This window comes from Parasteatoda tepidariorum, chromosome 4 (genome assembly GCF_982258835.1).
Source record: "Parasteatoda tepidariorum strain Cologne lab strain chromosome 4, Ptep-v5.0, whole genome shotgun sequence".
NCBI classification, from domain to species: domain Eukaryota; kingdom Metazoa; phylum Arthropoda; class Arachnida; order Araneae; family Theridiidae; genus Parasteatoda; species Parasteatoda tepidariorum.
Window position 1 is genome coordinate 78,616,281 of NC_141758.1, and position 19,305 is coordinate 78,635,585.

The 19,305-nt window shown below is 33.2% G+C and overlaps 1 protein-coding gene across 1 annotated transcript in view; it reads right to left on the reverse strand.

The window, feature by feature from the left end:
• The window catches only part of LOC107446585 (TNF receptor-associated factor 6), a 73,337-nt gene that overhangs the window by 14,601 nt on the left and 39,431 nt on the right, over window positions 1-19,305 (reverse strand). The window contains exons 3-4 of the mRNA XM_043049679.3: window positions 3,305-3,409; window positions 1,647-1,808 (exon numbers count right to left, since the gene is read on the reverse strand). Of these exons, the coding sequence (XP_042905613.1) occupies window positions 1,647-1,808; window positions 3,305-3,409 (267 nt within the window). The remainder of the gene's footprint in view (window positions 1-1,646; window positions 1,809-3,304; window positions 3,410-19,305) is intronic.

Genomic DNA, 19,305 nt, shown 5'->3' on the forward strand with positions numbered 1-19,305 from the left:
TTCAGCAGGCCTCCTCGCTAATTTTTAAGAAAAATTATCAGAAACGAAAGCTAACTGAGAAAAATCATTAGGTTTATCTGTCGATAGGCAAACTAGAGACTTTGGTGGGGCAGGTGGCCCCTAGTTGTCAAGTTACCATTATTAACTCTTCTTTAAATGTTGAAAAGGAAAGGAATGATTCATGACTAATTCCTTTTAACATCTGAATATACTTTTATCAGTATATTAATTACATAATCTAATTTTAAAAATAATGCTTAAAGCTATGTGATGTTGTTCATCACACATTCTCTTCCGCTACCTCTTATTTTACCAATTATTTAATTAAGCACTTTTACTTTGTTAACTTCAATTTTAATCACTTAAGTTTATCTCACTATGCAAGCTGTAAGCTAATTCTCTCATCTTGATATCTATTTTAAGCTTTAAATGCTCCCAGAATTTTCAACATGAAATGTCCATTGAAAAAATATTTTCAGCTAAGTCTATCGAGAACTTTCTTTCTTTTGTCTATAAATAGAAGGGTGATTTGTCTTTAAAAGAGAGATATGATTAAAAAATAGATTACAACTTATATGTACCAGTTAATTTCTAATTTTTGATAAAACTGTATGATGTTACTCGATAATTTTTTATTTAAAAAAAAAAAGCCTGCTTGTGAATTTTAAAAGGTGATAACTCCAAGTCAATATTATTTTCTATGCTCATGGAAAAATAAAGAAAATTGAAATGAAAAGAGTCAAACTTATTTTGGGATTGATTTCTAGATTTTGTGATATCAGCATCTCTACAAAGAGTCAAACTCATTTTGAGATTGATTTCTAGATTTTGTGATATCAGCATCTCTACAAAGAGTCAAACTCATTTTGAGATTGATTTCTAGATTTTGTGATATCAGCATCTCTACAAAGAGTCAAACTCATTTTGGGATTGATTTCTAGATTTTGTGATATCAGCATCTCTACAAAGAGTCAAACTCATTTTGAGATTGATTTCTAGATTTTGTGATATCAGCATCTCTACAAGGAGTCAAACGCATTTTGAGATTGATTTCTAGATTTTGTGATATCAGCATCTCTACAAAGAGTCAAACGCATTTTGAGATTGATTTCTAGATTTTGTGATATCAGCATCTCTACAAAGAGTCAAACTCATTTTGAGATTGATTTCTAGATTTTGTGATATCAGCATCTCTACAAAGAGTCAAACTCATTTTGAGATTGATTTCTAGATTTTGTGATATCAGCATCTCTACAAAGAGTCAAACTCATTTTGAGATTGATTTCTAGATTTTGTGATATCAGCATCTCTACAAAGAGTCAAACTCATTTTGAGATTGATTTCTAGATTTTGTGATATCAGCATCTCTACAAAGAGTCAAACGCATTTTGAGATTGATTTCTAGATTTTGTGATATCAGCATCTCTACAAAGAGTCAAACTCATTTTGAGATTGATTTCTAGATTTTGTGATATCAGCATCTCTACAAAGAGTCAAACTCATTTTGAGATTGATTTCTAGATTTTGTGATATCAGCATCTCTACAAAGAGTCAAACTCATTTTGAGATTGATTTCTAAATTTTGTGATACCAGCATCTCTACAAAGTTAGTTAGCGCAATGTTTAAATTGTATTAAGTAACTTACATCCATATCTTTGAAGACGACATCTTCTTGGCAATAGGAACAAGGAACTAATCTTCTTTCACAGTTAGAAGTAAGATGCTGAGCTAGATCTCTCTTGGTCACTTGCAGGCCGCAGCTACATGGACAGGACACAGGAACGTAACCACAAGTTTCAAGATGATGCTGAAGAAAAAAGTAGTGACGCGGATAAAAATTATAGAATAATTTTTTCTAATTTTAAATCTTATAAAAGTATTTGTTCCTAAGAAAACTGAAGCGTTGAAACCAGGAAAATATTACTAAATTATAAGCATAAACTAATCTTATGCCAACAATATTTTCCGCAATATTAGTTGGACATCAAACAATATTTCCTTATATTAAGTTTATTAAACCATATGAACATCGTTGAGAATTTGATTTATTGAAATGGAAGATATTAATTTAGGGTACTTTAGTGTTTCATAAAATGGAATTTAAAAAGAATATAAAGTTACGCGTTCATAAATCTACCAATTAACCAGTATCTAATAAATTCAAAAGACTGAAGGTCTCCAACATTTCTGTTCATGAAAGGCACCTATATCAGTGGGTAAACCCAATTATTGTGTATTCTAATACTTTGCATGCAAACAAAAATTCTTAAAACTACGAACGATAGATTTTTTTTTGGGGGGAGGGGATAAAATGCAAAATTACCTGCCTCAAATTCCCTTTAAACCCAACTAATGGTCCAATTTAAAAAAATCTGAGATTTTTGACTTTTTCATATTTTATAATTATTTTTCTTACAATTCATTTTAAACAATAACAATATATTTCAATTCACAATAAAAAATATCTAGTGTGAAACTCCCGACTATTTTCATTGTAATCACTTAAAAACTTCGAACATTGCTGCTTAAAAAATAATTCATCAATAAATAAACAGCAAATGATGAGTTGAAAATTTTAAATTTTTGGTTAAAAAAAAGGAGGTAGATTTGGTTGCACACCATCATATCTGAAGTAGAATGCATATAAAATATTTTCATAACTGAAAAACTTACCTTATGCACCATTGAATAATATTAGAAAAAATAATTTTACAAAAGATAGATTTCCCGCTATTATTAGCCTTTATTTTCGAAAATAGTAATGGAACAAAGATATTATATTTTTCTCTCAGCCATTTTGAAATGTGTATAAAGCAGACAATTAAGATAATGAACGTGATTATCTTTTACATAATTACCTTATAAATTAATTAACGTAATGTTAAATAGCACGGATGGTTAATTCGTCTTGCGTCAGTTGGCACTTTGTATTCACGTTACTTTGAATCTCATCCTTAATTTAAACCAGATCTTTAGATCTCATTTTTTACGAATTATATCATAGAAGATACTTGAATACCCTATAATGACTTCCCATCTTACATCTTAAATTCCTTTTTAAGGCTAAGAAGATGGAGAAAAAATGAGCTCATTGTCTTCACGCAAACGAACCTCTTTAATAGAAACGATACCCATTGTTCAAGTATGTATAACCATTCTTCAAACAAGATTTATTTACTTATGAGAGACGCGGAGAGGTCAGATTGCGGCTCTGGATTATATCTGCATCGAATGCTGAAGGAACCAAAACATTCCAAAAGGAATGAGTTATTAGAACAACAGAAGGCATCCTAGTTCGCTTACCTCTAGTTCTTTTAGAATAAGAGTCCTCTTGCATCCCCTCTTCTTCTGCAGACAGTAGACAGACAATTCTAGGATTTTATCTTTAATCTCCCTGTCCACCACGAGCTACAAAAAAGAACAGCAATTAAAATGGTGTTCAACAAAGCAAATGGCTTGTCCGTCACTTAGTTCAAGGTTAATATATGCTGGTTTGTTTAATGGCTTCATCAACTTAAACTTTACCCGGAAGGAATGTGACCATCCTCATCAATTGAAGATTTAAAGATTGTAAATGCCGGCTTTAGTGATCAGCATAAGCCATCAACATTTATGATGCCGATGGTTTCTTTATCTACCTTCTTAACAGCTTATTTTATTCACAAGCATTGTGTATCATGTCTAAGCGATTGAATAATATCATTTTGAAAATGTTGCTTTATAATGGTCTATTTAAAAGGTTCATGATATCTTGAAATTTCAATGGGCACGTTTCTTTAGTCTTATAAAATGAAAAGAATTATTTTTAAATTATAATTTATAAATTTTACGTATCTGCATGGCTGGGATTTTTGAATTGATATAATTTCATTGTCGGGAAAATTTAATTTAAATATCTGTGTCGATAAATTATAATTATTGTTTATAGTTGTAATTGTTATAAACAGTGATATTTCACTATACTGAAAAATTTCCAGATCTTTTCCCACACGATGATTCTGCTCCAACTTGTTTGAGAGCCGATGTTATATTCTACAGAAACTACATAGCGTAGAAAATACGTGCGAGATATAACGGGGAAGTGCTAAATTTTTTTAATTTATGATGTTCAAACATTATAAAAAAATAACCTACGTCAAAATGTAGGGTAAGAAGTTTCAGCAATTGTTAAAACGATATTTCAATAAGAGTGATAATTAGGTTAAAAAATTATTTTTTCCGTAACTTTTTCATTTAATAATTTGTATAAACCAGGGGTTTCCAACTTACATGAGGCCGCAATTAAAACACCAGTCAAATGGCGGGCCGCAACTTCATCAAAATTTGATATAGGACTCTTTTATGTTTGAAGGAACATTAAATATTTCTGTCAGATTTTTATGAAGTTGTACAAGACAAACGTATTGAATTACAAATTAAAATAAGAAGTAGATTTCTAAGCAGCACACAGGATTAATTTTGTATTTGAATAAATATTTTTTTGGATGCTAAACCTGAGAAATAATTTTTTTTTTTTTGCACCGTTGGTATGTTAACTTTCACAGAAATGAAGAAATTAGGTTTTTTTAAATGAAAGAAAAGTATTTTAAACCCATATAGATTTTTTACGAAAATTGTCCGCAAAATATGACAACTAATATATTTTAGTTCGCGGGCCACAAAAAAAAGGCTTCGTGGGCCACCAGTTGGTAACCACTGGTATAAACGAAGAGAAAGCATAAATGAAATCTCCTTATATGAACTTAAAACTAAATACTTTAGACATAAAATAGAATAATAAAACGTTATAAAACTACAAACAATGAAAAGCCCGGCTTACTTAAATCACTAAAGCCAAAATCAATACCTCCAACAACCTACTTTTCTTTTTAAACAAATCGTGTTTCTTATTTAAGTTCTACAACAGTTGTCAAAATTAGAGACCAACCTCAAACAGGGAACAAATATACAATCAGATTTATTACCCTAAGTCGCGTCAAGTTTTCTTTTATCGCAAATATAAAATCCAGCGTCCCTAATTCGTCTAACAGTTTAAAATTGGTCTGAGCTGTCAGCGGGACCCACCTTCATTTATGCATCGCGGTCAAAACCTTTAACGAAATTTCGCCCACCGTATGATCGACTATTGACCTCTGGTTGAATGCTTACAAAATAGAACTTTTCTTCCTGCTGGTAGATCCACTGAATGATTAAAACAAAAAAAAAAGTCTTAAAAAGTTCGAATCCCGCTATGTGTGTGTTGGATGTTCTATTATCTACAGAATCTTGTGAGTTGGATCACGTTTCTGCGTCCCTTGGAGAAAGATATCTGCGTTTAGGAATGAAGAAAGGCTTGCTGTATCTTTTGCGGAAGAGAAAAATCGAGATCATGCTGTAATATAATCGTTATTTATGTCTCATGTTTCTGTAGAAACCGCTCTCGAGTTATTTCGATGTTAAGTTTAAAGATACCAGGTATATCGTATTTAGAAAAGATCAGATTGTAAGAGTTGGAAACTTATATCAGTCTTATTCACCTGTAACACTGATGGGACTTAATATGGTGGTAATATGGCGGTTTAACGTCAGGAAATATCGATGTTTCACGATACTTTTCTTATTCATTTCAGTTTTACTTACATTTCGGAAGTACTGGACGATATCGAAATTTTAATATTAGCAAATATAACGTCATAAATTGTCGAGTTTTACGAAATATTGGGATTTTGGGGGATATTTCCGTATCGTGATCTGTCGCGCCAAATACAATCGCCAAGGTGCCAAATAGATTTTAAACTTGTAATTTTTTTAACAAAAACATGTAAATGTTTGCCCGGGGGTGGCTACAAGTTATGCCTTTCGAGTTGGTCCCTTTCAGCGGTATATTTTAGTTTCTCGCGGGCCACTGCCCGGAAGTTTTCAAGACTTGGCGATTATTCTGCCACAGATCACGATACGGAAATTTCCCCGGATTTTTTTAAAAAAAATTTTCTTCATATTTAGTAGCAATAAGCGATATTTATATTTTAATATCACGATACAACTCTGAAAATATCGATTTTGAACGATGTATCAGAATTTTTTTTAAATTTTCAAGCTTATATTTTATTCTGGAATTCAAATTAAATATATCAACGATGACGATAATGTATTCGATAATAATTATAAACGGTAATACTGGAGGTATTTAGCCTTGACGATAATGATTCTCATTATTGATAGTAATCGTGAATACATTACCTTCGATATTGATAACTATCGCGAAATGAACGCTAATAATTATAATTTATTCCACATTTATTGTAAAACATGATAGTCACGATATATGTAAAAATACTTTTTGAAATCACTATATATCGCCTATCGCTTTTTCACTATATATCACCTAATTCTACTAGACAGTTATATAATAGCTTAAACCTGATCTTGATTCAAATTTTTTATTTTAAAAAATAAGTTAAGAAAATTCGTTCTCTAAAAATTCGTTAGAAGGCTTACGAGAAAGATTGACAATATTGAAAAGACTAGAAAAGGCGCAGACTTGCACTTAAAAACATTTTAAAAAAATATGTGTAAAAATATGCATAAAAGTTTAAAATACGCATATATTTACAATTATATTAGAATTTTAAAAATGTATGCTATACAATTTATTTTATTTATAATGTAATGCATTCTTGTATAAAAATTTATTAATACATAATTTTTAAATTCATAACTTTTTTAAATTTTTTATAAATATTCGGTGTGGAATGTTTAATAACATACGTCTTCTAAAATATGTCCGCAAAAATAGCTAGCACGCTGTGCACGATAAATGAACAATATTCAAATAACTAATAAATATCGGAAATGATTATTTTACACAACTATGTAATTTCTAGAATCATTTTTGGTTTTACATAATCGCTAATAATTTTCAACAAAGCTTTTTTCCCTCCCTCACTATTTCACGTGCTGAAATCGTTTTTATAAAAAAAAGTATTTTTTATGTCAGAACAAACTTACGCCTGCCATATATTACCATAACAAAGAAATTTATATAGGCATCATGAAAATTATTTTCTTCGGAAGATGGCGATTTCATTGTTTTTTTGAAGCGAAGACATGGCGAATTGTCCTTGCTTTCATATGTGCTCTACCGTAACCAGCATAATATTCCAAAGTTTTTTCAGAAAACAATGGATGTTACTTTTTTTTCCAAAAAAGAAAAGAAACTTCCTCACAACTCACATATTTTTAAACAGCGGTACAACTCTGAAGCTAAATTTCTCTACATGATTTACAAGACAGTTTAATAAGCATTAACTGGACATCTAAGACTTGTTGCATTTTTTTGTATGATTCTAGATTCTACGATTCATTTTTAAAGCATTGGCATTTCATACATTAAAGTACATCAAATACTCTAGGGCAGTGTTTCCCAAACTTATGAATTTTGTGTACCCTTTCTAAGTTCTTCGTAACGCTGTGTACCCCTAATAAAAAAAATGAATGTATTTTTTACTATAAAATATGCACAAAAGTTAAAAATCACAACTGGCTGTTGACGCGTGACGCCACTAATTATTAACTGTTAACTCTGCAAAAAATAGCCAATAGAAAAATATGTAATCGTTAATTTTCATGGCTGGTTTTGTTTTGAAATAAAAAATTTCGAAATTTTCATATGTTGCAAGATATTTCGCATAAGAAAGCGTACCCTCGCTAAACTGTACCCGTACCCCTGGGGGTATACGCGTACCACACTTTGGGAAACACTGCTCTAGGGACTAATGCCAGTTTTTTTCTAGTTTATAATATTTATGAACTAAGATTAAAATACAGAAGTATATTAATAGCAAAAACAACTTTAGTATTCCTCAGAAAATTAATTTCACATTGTAACAACTGATAACACTTCATCAATATATCATGTACATTTCGTTTAGTTCATTTTCTGTCGGAATAATAGTACGGATAGTTTCATACGTTTATCAAGATTACTTTCACATTAACACTTAGCCTTATAATTACGTCTAACTTGGCTTTTCTATAAAAGACCTTTCTTCTGATTGAAAAACCACTTTTTGGCGAATATTTAGCTTTTTTATATTAACTTCTGTGATTTCGTAACAGTTATTCATAACTGTTAAAATTTTGTTTATCTCTAATCACATCTACGGATTTTCCGTAGTATTTCCGTTTTCTACTTATGGTAATGAATCTTATAAATTTCTTTTCGATTTTTGGATTCATAAATTTAATTTAATATGGTTTTGTTTTTCACTAAATGTAAACAAATCAATCTTATAGAGCCGGTTATAGAAAAGAAAGCAAGCGTGATCCACAGCAGCTGTGAAAAGTAAATTTTATTTACAATTGCATTTCAATTGATCTTTCATTAACAATTCTTTCATAACTTGGGAAATACCATAACACTGACATAAGATATCTCCAATAGAAAACTCATAGGATGGCTTAGAGTTCCATTGTCCTCGAGCTAGCAGTGGGAGTTCGTGTTAAACAAATATGAGTTATTTTCGTTAAAATACTCTACAACGAAGGTAACTTTGTCTCTATATTTGAAAACGAGTCTTTCCTCACTATCCCTAAGTTGTTTTCATAAAGAACTTAAGTAGTTTTCAAGAACTTAAGTTAGTTGTTGAAGTTGTTTTCAAGAACTTAAGTTGTTTTTAAGAACTTAAGTTAGTTGATGAAGTTGTTTTCAAAGAACTTAAGTTGTTTTCAAGAACTTAAGTTAGTTGTTGAAGTTGTTTTCAAAGAACTTAAGTTGTTTTCAAGAACTTAAGTTAGTTGTTGAAGTTGTTTTCAAAGAACTTAAGTTGTTTTCAAGAACTTAAGTTGTTTTCAAGAACTTAAGTTAGTTGTTGAAGTTGTTTTCAAAGAACTTAAGTTATTTTCAAGAACTTAAGTTAGTTGTTGAAGTTGTTTTCAAAGAACTTAAGTTGTTTTCAAGAACTTAAGTTAGTTGTTGAAGTTGTTTTCAAGAACTTAAAATTGATTTTCTTTAGTCTCAAGGACATCTGATACGCAGATCATCTCTTCATCTATGGTAAAATGAAATAAAGGTATCCATCTCTACATAGTCTCGTGGAGCTTATATAGTCTATGGATATAACAGTGGTGCTATGTAACACTGTTATAAAATGAAATTAACATTTATGAGTTGAGAATTTATAATTCTCCCATTAAAGCAAACTACAAAAATTTTATGACTTTTAAAAAGAAATCTGAAAAACATTTTACTTTTATCGGTACTTTTCAAATTAATTTCTGGATCCAAGTACTAAATCAGAATACGTGATAGTTTTTAGTGCAATTTTAAAACCTTGTAAGCGGACAATATACAGAAATAGAATGTATAGAGTTGCAAGTCAATGCGAAAACGTAAAAGGATCCGATAAGAAATTTTAAAGATTATTACTGTTACAATTATCAAGTTCTTAATTATTGTTATGGCCGAGACGCTTTTCCGACGACACCTGATACATTTTTTTAATCGCATATGCAACAATCGCATCGCGTAGCCAATTAAAGAGTCGTCTACGTGCATTACACAATAGAGCGACCCATTGATGTTGCAATATTATGGTCAAACGACTCTTTACTGTAGATCAGTGTTTCCCAAAGTGTGGTTCGTGTACCCCAGGGGTACGGGAACAGTTTAGCGGGGATAAGCGTTCTAATACTAACTAACTTGCAACAAACGAAACGAAACTAACTTGCAACAATCAAAGCATTTTATTTAAAAACAAAGTTAGTCATGAAAATTTACGATTACGTATTATTCTATTGGCTATTTTTCTGCAGAGTTAACAGTTAATAATTAGTGGGGTCTACAGCCAGTCGTGATGTATAACTTTTGTGCAATTTTTTTACAGTAAAAAATACATTCATTTTCTTATTAGTGGTACACAGCGTTACGAAAAATTCAGAAAGGGTACACAAAAGTCATAAGTTTATTTTTTTATAACCGTCGTTGAACAGCCGACCCAGTTTTTTGGGTTTACGACTACTAATGTTCAACTTCGTAGCCTTGTAGATTTGATCCCAATCCAGAAGACTAGGTAACTCCTGGATCGAGTATTGGGAAAAATTTGCCTTCGTGGAAGACTTTTTTTGATGGAGATAACCCACATTTGCGTTACATGGAGAGGAAGACCACGAGAACCTCCCACGGCTAGCCTGACGTCAAGGGGACTCTAAACCATGATCCGTCTACCACTGAGGATATTTCACGTCAGCACTGTGGTCGATGCAAGCCAGATGCGGAATTCGTATCGATTGGGATTCGAACCCGATTCGCCTCATTGGAAGGCGAACGCTCTATCCCTTGAGCCATCACGGCTCAAGGTCATAAGTTTTTTTTCTTATATTATAACCGTCGTTGAACAACAGACAAAATTTTGGGTTTATGACTACTGATGTTCAGCTCCGTAGCCTTGTAATTTTGAACCAATCCAGAAAACAGGGAAACTCCTGGATCAGTAGGGGAGAGTGGGGTCAATTGTAACACTTTTTACTTAACTATTTTTAACTAACAAAAAATCCAATATATTATTAGTATTAATTGACAGACGAGTAAAGTAGACTATCCTCTACTAGAAAAAAATAATAAAAACCTTATTTTAAATGTTATTATATTAGTTATTAACAATTTTTGACAGTCGTGCACTTGTTACAATTGTCCCCACTTACGGGGTCAATTGTAACAGTTCATAAATTCAACTAAAACATAGTTAATTATACATATCATCATAGCTGTGATATATTTTGTTATTGATCAAAATAGTAGTGATATTTTAGGAGTAAAAATAATAATGAGCAGAGACCTAATGGGTTAAACTTTTAACTTTAAGAGGTTAAAAATTTTAATTTATGCTGTGAAAGGTGACAAATAAAATAATGCACATGCAACATAATATAAATGATATAGGAAACTATTGGTGGTTCTTAAAGAGTTAAGTAATGGTTTGTAAACATAAGAAATGGGGCCTAAGGGGCTAAACAAAAGCAATTGAAATTATGAATTTTATTTTCAGCTGTTTCAATCGTCCCTTTACTTATTGTTACAATCGTCCCCAAGGCGCCATTTCAGCTTCATTTGTTAAAAACAATGCTAGTTAATTAACAAAACAACTAATCTTTTTTTTAAAATGTTAATTAAGGTGTCCACTTACATATTCGGTTAATAATTTTTATTTGTTTAAACAAAATTACTTTGTTACAATATAGTATTCTAATACCAAAAAAAGTACTTACGTAGCGTCAAAATATCTTTTGTGATGTAACTCTTACAAAATTGCATAAAAATGGTTGCCAGCAGGTGTGTACATGTAGATTTATTAAATACACCTTGTGCGCCACCTAGGAACCAAATCTAGAACCCGACACTCGAAATTTTTGCTCTGTTACAATCGTACCCTGTTACAATTGACCCCACTCTCCCCTACCCCAGAAATATTGATTTGTTATGGGAACATGGAGTACTTTGTGACTCGACAGATTTAACGTGCATCAATCACCATTTACTACACGGAGAGTCATCGGCTGGCGGGGCTCGAACCAACGATCGTCTGGACATGGGCCCAGTGCCCTACCAACCAGGCTATCCCGGCCGAAAGTCATAAGTTTGGGAAATACTGCTGGAACGAAAGTGCTATTTATTAGTTAATTACTGAGCATTTAACAATTAATTTATAACATCAAGTAGTGCACTGTATAGAATTCTGACATCAATTAATTCTGATCCGACTGTACCAATCGATCAATATGTTAGAAATATCAAATTCTTTGTTTAAATATTTTCTAAAAAATTAACTCCTTCGAACTTTGCTGACACCTGAATATAAAACATCACAGAAAAAAATATAATTGCAACGCATTTAACAATGGTAAAACGAATCGTCCAACTATGTAAAATAATAATTATCGCTCCGCTGAGAAAGAAGCGTCACATCCGGTTGGAATAATTACACTTTCAACCGTCCAATTAAAAAATTCCTGTTATGACATTTGTAACAGAGTAACCTTTATCGCCATTTACCTGGAACCATTTTGTTTGAACACTCGTAGCATGAGAACACCAGGGTCAATATACAAGTCATAGGTTGTAAAAAAAAAGAAACTTTTAAAAGTCATTGTATCAACCTGAAGTTAGTTTCGCAAGAGACTTGATTCAACATTGTTGAACATTGCTTATGGCGTTGTGGTGTTAATCTTTTCTAATGAAAGTGAAAGTGTACAATGCGTGCCCATTGACCGAGATTTTGATCCCCATGATCACTATAATTATTGTCATCAGATGTTCGGTGCAAAATACCTTGCAGGTATTCTCTAGCTCGGTGAAAAACGCGATCACTTTCACCCTAACGCGAATTCCACGACGATTTGTTTTGTTCGCCAAGCAGCTAAAATAATTAGCAACTAGGTAGGGGTTGTTCACATATTGCGCTAACGTCTAAAGCAGAAAAGATGAACAGTGCTTACATGAAAGGCCGTAAAAATCCCATTTTCTAATTTATCGGGAGAAAAAAAAATACCAAAAATAATTAAATTGGGAGAAAAATTTACGTTTTGAATAAAAGAAATTTTAGGTAAATATGAAGGAGGTTTCGATTTGCTTTCTTTTATTTTTATTTATTTTTTATTTTATCCGTCGTTGAACAGCCGACCCAATTTTGGGTTTACGACTACTAACGTTCAACTCCGTAGCCATGTAATTTTGAACCCAATCCAGAAGACAAGGGAACTCCTGGATCAAGTATTGAGAGAAATTTGCCTTCGTGGTGAATTCTTTGATAGAACTAACCCGCATATGCGTTACATAGAGAGGAAGACCAGGAGAACCTCCCACGGTTAGCCTGACGGCGAAAGGACTCTAACCCATTATCCGTCTACCCCTGAGGATATCTCACGTCGGCACTGTGGTCGGTGCAAGCCGGATGCGGATTCGTATCGACCAGCCATCGCTGGATTCGAACCCAGTTCACCTCATTGGAAGGCGAACGCTCTATCCCCTGAGAAATCGCGAGTCTTTGCTTACTTCTGTTAAATGACCAAAAGTAGGCTTTCGTCCTATTTGGTTGACCTCCCTCAAATCAGACAGAATAATATTCGCTATCATGTTTAAAAGCCAACGATCTGTTTAAATGTTGGTGTTAGAGAACTGGCCTTGTATCAGAAAGGTTCTGGGTTCGAATCCTGGACAAGGCATGGATGTTCTTTCATTCTCTGTACTATCTGTCCTTACTGTGGAAGCAACGTTAGCCCACATTATATGGTGCTCCTGTGTGCCACTTATGAATTGAGAAGAGTGGCCAAAACATCTGCTTGCCTGTATGACGAAAGGTCATTCCCCAGGTGGACATTGGAAATAAAAACGATCTGTTTAAAAATAACTTTATCACATACGAAAGAAAATTGCAGTTTTTAAAAAAAATTCATTCCAACATATAAATTTTAAAAAAAAGATGTAAGTTAAATCCAAAGGTATAAAAAAATGCGATTTTCAGGGGGGGGGGGGATATTTGGCTTGATTTAAGTGAATTTATGAAATTAATATACCATGAATTAAGAATTATAATTTAAAAATAAATTAATGAAAATGGCAGTTTTTATAAGCTTCTTATGTGCAAAAAAAAAATTGCCTTTAACAAGTAAGTTACTTTTAAAAAAACGCACCATTGTTTCAACCCACAAATAGAAGAAATTTCAAAAAAATTATGTAATTTACGAGTTCAAGTGCATTATTTAAAAACAAAACTACAGAAAAACTATTTCCTAAAAAATAAACTGAACGACTGCAATTGCTATCAAACTGGCTACAACTATATTGATTACCAATCAATATATTGTTATCGAAGACAGGTTTGCAATTGCTGCATTTAACATAAATTAATAACATCAATTAATTTAAACAAGATTTAAAATTCAAGAATTCGGGAAAATATGGGGTGAATAAGTCACTTTTATACCAAAAATGACATTTTAACTCCAAAATGTTCCTCAGTATCGTTTTCATTTAGCAGTGGGGCGCGGGAAAGAGACAAAAAAAACGCATCCTCTGCTTTAAATTCGCTTGGATTCACCAAGTAGGCTTGCTGGTATTTGACAAGTGGTAATAGAAACAACAATTTAAGAAATGAAAATAATGACTTTATTTTATTTTTCGATATGTCAATAAACAATCAACAAATTAGTTGTAAATTGAGAGAAACGAACTTCAACGATACGGAAGCCGTTAACGCTCACATTTCCTAGTAAAATGTGGAAAATCCTGATTCCAACTTTAAAGGAGTAAATCAGTCAATCTGCACCTTAACGGAGTAAATCAGTCGATCTGCACTTTAACGGAGTAAATCAGTCAATCTGTAGATTAGTTGGGTAATGTGCACTTTCGAACTTTAACGATAACATAGATACTTAGCATGTTTCCAGAATTTCTATTCGATTCACTGACACTTCTCATCGCAAATCTTGAAATCACAGTGCTTGTCATCACCTAAGGTAATCTCCTAAACAATTTGAAAATGTGACTTATCATTATCGTGCCCCGAAGTCTTCAATTCGAATTTTAAAAAATTATTTGATAATTGAGAATAAGGTTTTTAATAGATGTTGTTTAACTGTTAAAAGAAAATCTCATTTATTGTCATTATTTAAAGATCGATTTTCAGGAGGTTAAATATATCTTCGTGGTCAATCAGAAATTACAATTCTTTTAGTTTTAAATAACGTGAATTCGTTAAAGAAGACAACAATAGCATTTTATTATCGGCAGTAGTAAAATTAACGCCCTTTAAATAAAAAATTTAAATAATTGTTCAAAGTAATTTTCATATCATAATGCAACTCAACTCCAATTTCGTTTGAGAAAATTGTCAAAAGATTAAATTGTTAAAGATAAATCAAGGGCAGAAAAACTAATCAAATTATTACAATATTTAAAAATAAATCATGAAGACAAAGGTATTTTGATCTTCATTCTGATTGTAATTCAATTCTATCAAAATCGTTTGAATTTGATAGAGAAAAAAAAATCGTTTGAATAGAATATTATTTTCGCTTTTATTACAAAATAATGAAGGCATTGAACTAATTCCATTGTTGTTTTAAGCGCTTCCTTTTCTTTGTTAGAAAGTACCTGAAAAAAAAGCCCTTGATTTTTTTTCAAGGTCTCGGATTAAAGAAAGGTAGTTCATAAAACGAGAATTCTTGTAGACTGAATTGTTCATTTTTGAAATAGTCTTGTTTTGTTTTTTGGCGAAAGGTAAAAGTATGAGAGAATGCAGTTTCGGTGAAAGATAAAAACTGACAATTTTCCCCTCCCTACTAGCGATGATGACCTCTGGTATTAAACGATGAAATATAGGTAAACGACGTTTTTTTTAATGCCATAGAAGGTAAAAAAAAAGGTGAGGCAAAACTGGAATGCAATTTCGGTGGAATGCAGTTTCGGTGAAAAATAAAAACTGACAGTTTATCCCCCCTTATAGCGGTGACCTCTGTTATTAAACGATGAAAGATGGGTAGGTAAACGACGTTTCTTTTAACGCCATAGAAGAAAAAATAGATGAGATAAGTCTGGAAAACTAGAATGCAGTTTCGGTGAATCTGGAATGCAGTTTCGGTGAAAAATAAAAACTGACAGTTTATCCCCCCTTATAGCGGTGACCTCTGTTATTAAACGATGAAAGATGGGTAGGTAAACGACGTTTCTCTTAAAGCCATAGAAGAAAAAATAGGTGAGATAAGTCTGGAAAACTAGAATGCAGTTTCGGTGAATCTGGAATGCAGTTTCGGTGAAAAATAAAAACTGACAGTTTATCCCCCCTTATAGCGGTGACCTCTGTTATTAAACGATGAAAGATGGGTAGGTAAACGACGTTTCTTTTAACGCCATAGAAGAAAAAATAGGTGAGGTAAGTCTGGAAAACTAGAATGCAGTTTCGGTGAATCTGGAATGCAGTTTCGGTGAAAAATAAAAACTGACAGTTTATCCCCCCTTATAGCGGTGACCTCTGTTATTAAACGATGAAAGATGGGTAGGTAAACGACGTTTCTTTTAACGCCATAGAAGAAAAAATAGATGAGATAAGTCTGGAAAACTAGAATGCAGTTTCGGTGAATCTGGAATGCAGTTTCGGTGAAAAATAAAAACTGACAGTTTATCCCCCCTTATAGCGGTGACCTCTGTTATTAAACGATGAAAGATGGGTAGGTAAACGACGTTTCTTTTAACGCCATAGAAGAAAAAATAGGTGAGGTAAGTCTGGAAAACTAGAATGCAGTTTCGGTGAATCTGGAATGCAGTTTCGGTGAAAAATAAAAACTGACAGTTTATCCCCCCTTATAGCGGTGACCTCTGTTATTAAACGATGAAAGATGGGTAGGTAAACGACGTTTCTTTTAACGCCATAGAAGAAAAAATAGATGAGATAAGTCTGGAAAACTAGAATGCAGTTTCGGTGAATCTGGAATGCAGTTTCGGTGAAAAATAAAAACTGACAGTTTATCCCCCCTTATAGCGGTGACCTCTGTTATTAAACGATGAAAGATGGGTAGGTAAACGACGTTTCTTTTAACGCCATAGAAGAAAAAATAGGTGAGGTAAGTCTGGAAAACTAGAATGCAGTTTCGGTGAATCTGGAATGCAGTTTCGGTGAAAAATAAAAACTGACAGTTTATCCCCCCTTATAGCGGTGACCTCTGTTATTAAACGATGAAAGATGGGTAGGTAAACGACGTTTCTTTTAACGCCATAGAAGAAAAAATAGATGAGATAAGTCTGGAAAACTAGAATGCAGTTTCGGTGAATCTGGAATGCAGTTTCGGTGAAAAATAAAAACTGACAGTTTATCCCCCCTTATAGCGGTGACCTCTGTTATTAAACGATGAAAGATGGGTAGGTAAACGACGTTTCTCTTAAAGCCATAGAAGAAAAAATAGGTGAGATAAGTCTGGAAAACTAGAATGCAGTTTCGGTGAATCTGGAATGCAGTTTCGGTGAAAAATAAAAACTGACAGTTTATCCCCCCTTATAGCGGTGACCTCTGTTATTAAACGATGAAAGATGGGTAGGTAAACGACGTTTCTTTTAACGCCATAGAAGAAAAAATAGATGAGATAAGTCTGGAAAACTAGAATGCAGTTTCGGTGAATCTGGAATGCAGTTTCGGTGAAAAATAAAAACTGACAGTTTATCCCCCCTTATAGCGGTGACCTCTGTTATTAAACGATGAAAGATGGGTAGGTAAACGACGTTTCTTTTAACGCCATAGAAGAAAAAATAGGTGAGGTAAGTCTGGAAAACTAGAATGCAGTTTCGGTGAATCTGGAATGCAGTTTCGGTGAAAAATAAAAACTGACAGTTTATCCCCCCTTATAGCGGTGACCTCTGTTATTAAACGATGAAAGATGGGTAGGTAAACGACGTTTCTTTTAACGCCATAGAAGAAAAAATAGATGAGATAAGTCTGGAAAACTAGAATGCAGTTTCGGTGAATCTGGAATGCAGTTTCGGTGAAAAATAAAAACTGACAGTTTATCCCCCCTTATAGCGGTGACCTCTGTTATTAAACGATGAAAGATGGGTAGGTAAACGACGTTTCTTTTAACGCCATAGAAGAAAAAATAGGTGAGGTAAGTCTGGAAAACTAGAATGCAGTTTCGGTGAATCTGGAATGCAGTTTCGGTGAAAAATAAAAACTGACAGTTTATCCCCCCTTATAGCGGTGACCTCTGTTATTAAACGATGAAAGATGGGTAGGTAAACGACGTTTCTTTTAACGCCATAGAAGAAAAAATAGATGAGATAAGTCTGGAAAACTAGAATGCAGTTTCGGTGAATCTGGAATGCAGTTTCGGTGAAAAATAAAAACTGACAGTTTATCCCCCCTTATAGCGGTGACCTCTGTTATTAAACGATGAAAGATGGGTAGGTAAACGACGTTTCTCTTAAAGCCATAGAAGAAAAAATAGGTGAGATAAGTCTGGAAAACTAGAATGCAGTTTCGGTGAATCTGGAATGCAGTTTCGGTGAAAAATAAAAACTGACAGTTTATCCCCCCTTATAGCGGTGACCTCTGTTATTAAACGATGAAAGATGGGTAGGTAAACGACGTTTCTTTTAACGCCATAGAAGAAAAAATAGGTGAGGTAAGTCTGGAAAACTAGAATGCAGTTTCGGTGAATCTGGAATGCAGTTTCGGTGAAAAATAAAAACTGACAGTTTATCCCCCCTTATAGCGGTGACCTCTGTTATTAAACGATGAAAGATGGGTAGGTAAACGACGTTTCTTTTAACGCCATAGAAGAAAAAATAGATGAGATAAGTCTGGAAAACTAGAATGCAGTTTCGGTGAATCTGGAATGCAGTTTCGGTGAAAAATAAAAACTGACAGTTTATCCCCCCTTATAGCGGTGACCTCTGTTATTAAACGATGAAAGATGGGTAGGTAAACGACGTTTCTTTTAACGCCATAGAAGAAAAAATAGGTGAGGTAAGTCTGGAAAACTAGAATGCAGTTTCGGTGAATCTGGAATGCAGTTTCGGTGAAAAATAAAAACTGACAGTTTATCCCCCCTTATAGCGGTGACCTCTGTTATTAAACGATGAAAGATGGGTAGGTAAACGACGTTTCTTTTAACGCCATAGAAGAAAAAATAGGTGAGGTAAGTCTGGAAAACTAGAATGCAGTTTCGGTGAATCTGGAATGCAGTTTCGGTGAAAAATAAAAACTGACAGTTTATCCCCCCTTATAGCGGTGACCTCTGTTATTAAACGATGAAAGATGGGTAGGTAAACGACGTTTCTTTTAACGCCATAGAAGAAAAAATAGATGAGATAAGTCTGGAAAACTAGAATGCAGTTTCGGTGAATCTGGAATGCAGTTTCGGTGAAAAATAAAAACTGACAGTTTATCCCCCCTTATAGCGGTGACCTCTGTTATTAAACGATGAAAGATGGGTAGGTAAACGACGTTTCTTTTAACGCCATAGAAGAAAAAATAGATGAGATAAGTCTGGAAAACTAGAATGCAGTTTCGGTGAATCTGGAATGCAGTTTCGGTGAAAAATAAAAACTGACAGTTTATCCCCCCTTATAGCGGTGACCTCTGTTATTAAACGATGAAAGATGGGTAGGTAAACGACGTTTCTTTTAACGCCATAGAAGAAAAAATAGGTGAGGTAAGTCTGGAAAACTAGAATGCAGTTTCGGTGAATCTGGAATGCAGTTTCGGTGAAAAATAAAAACTGACAGTTTATCCCCCCTTATAGCGGTGACCTCTGTTATTAAACGATGAAAGATGGGTAGGTAA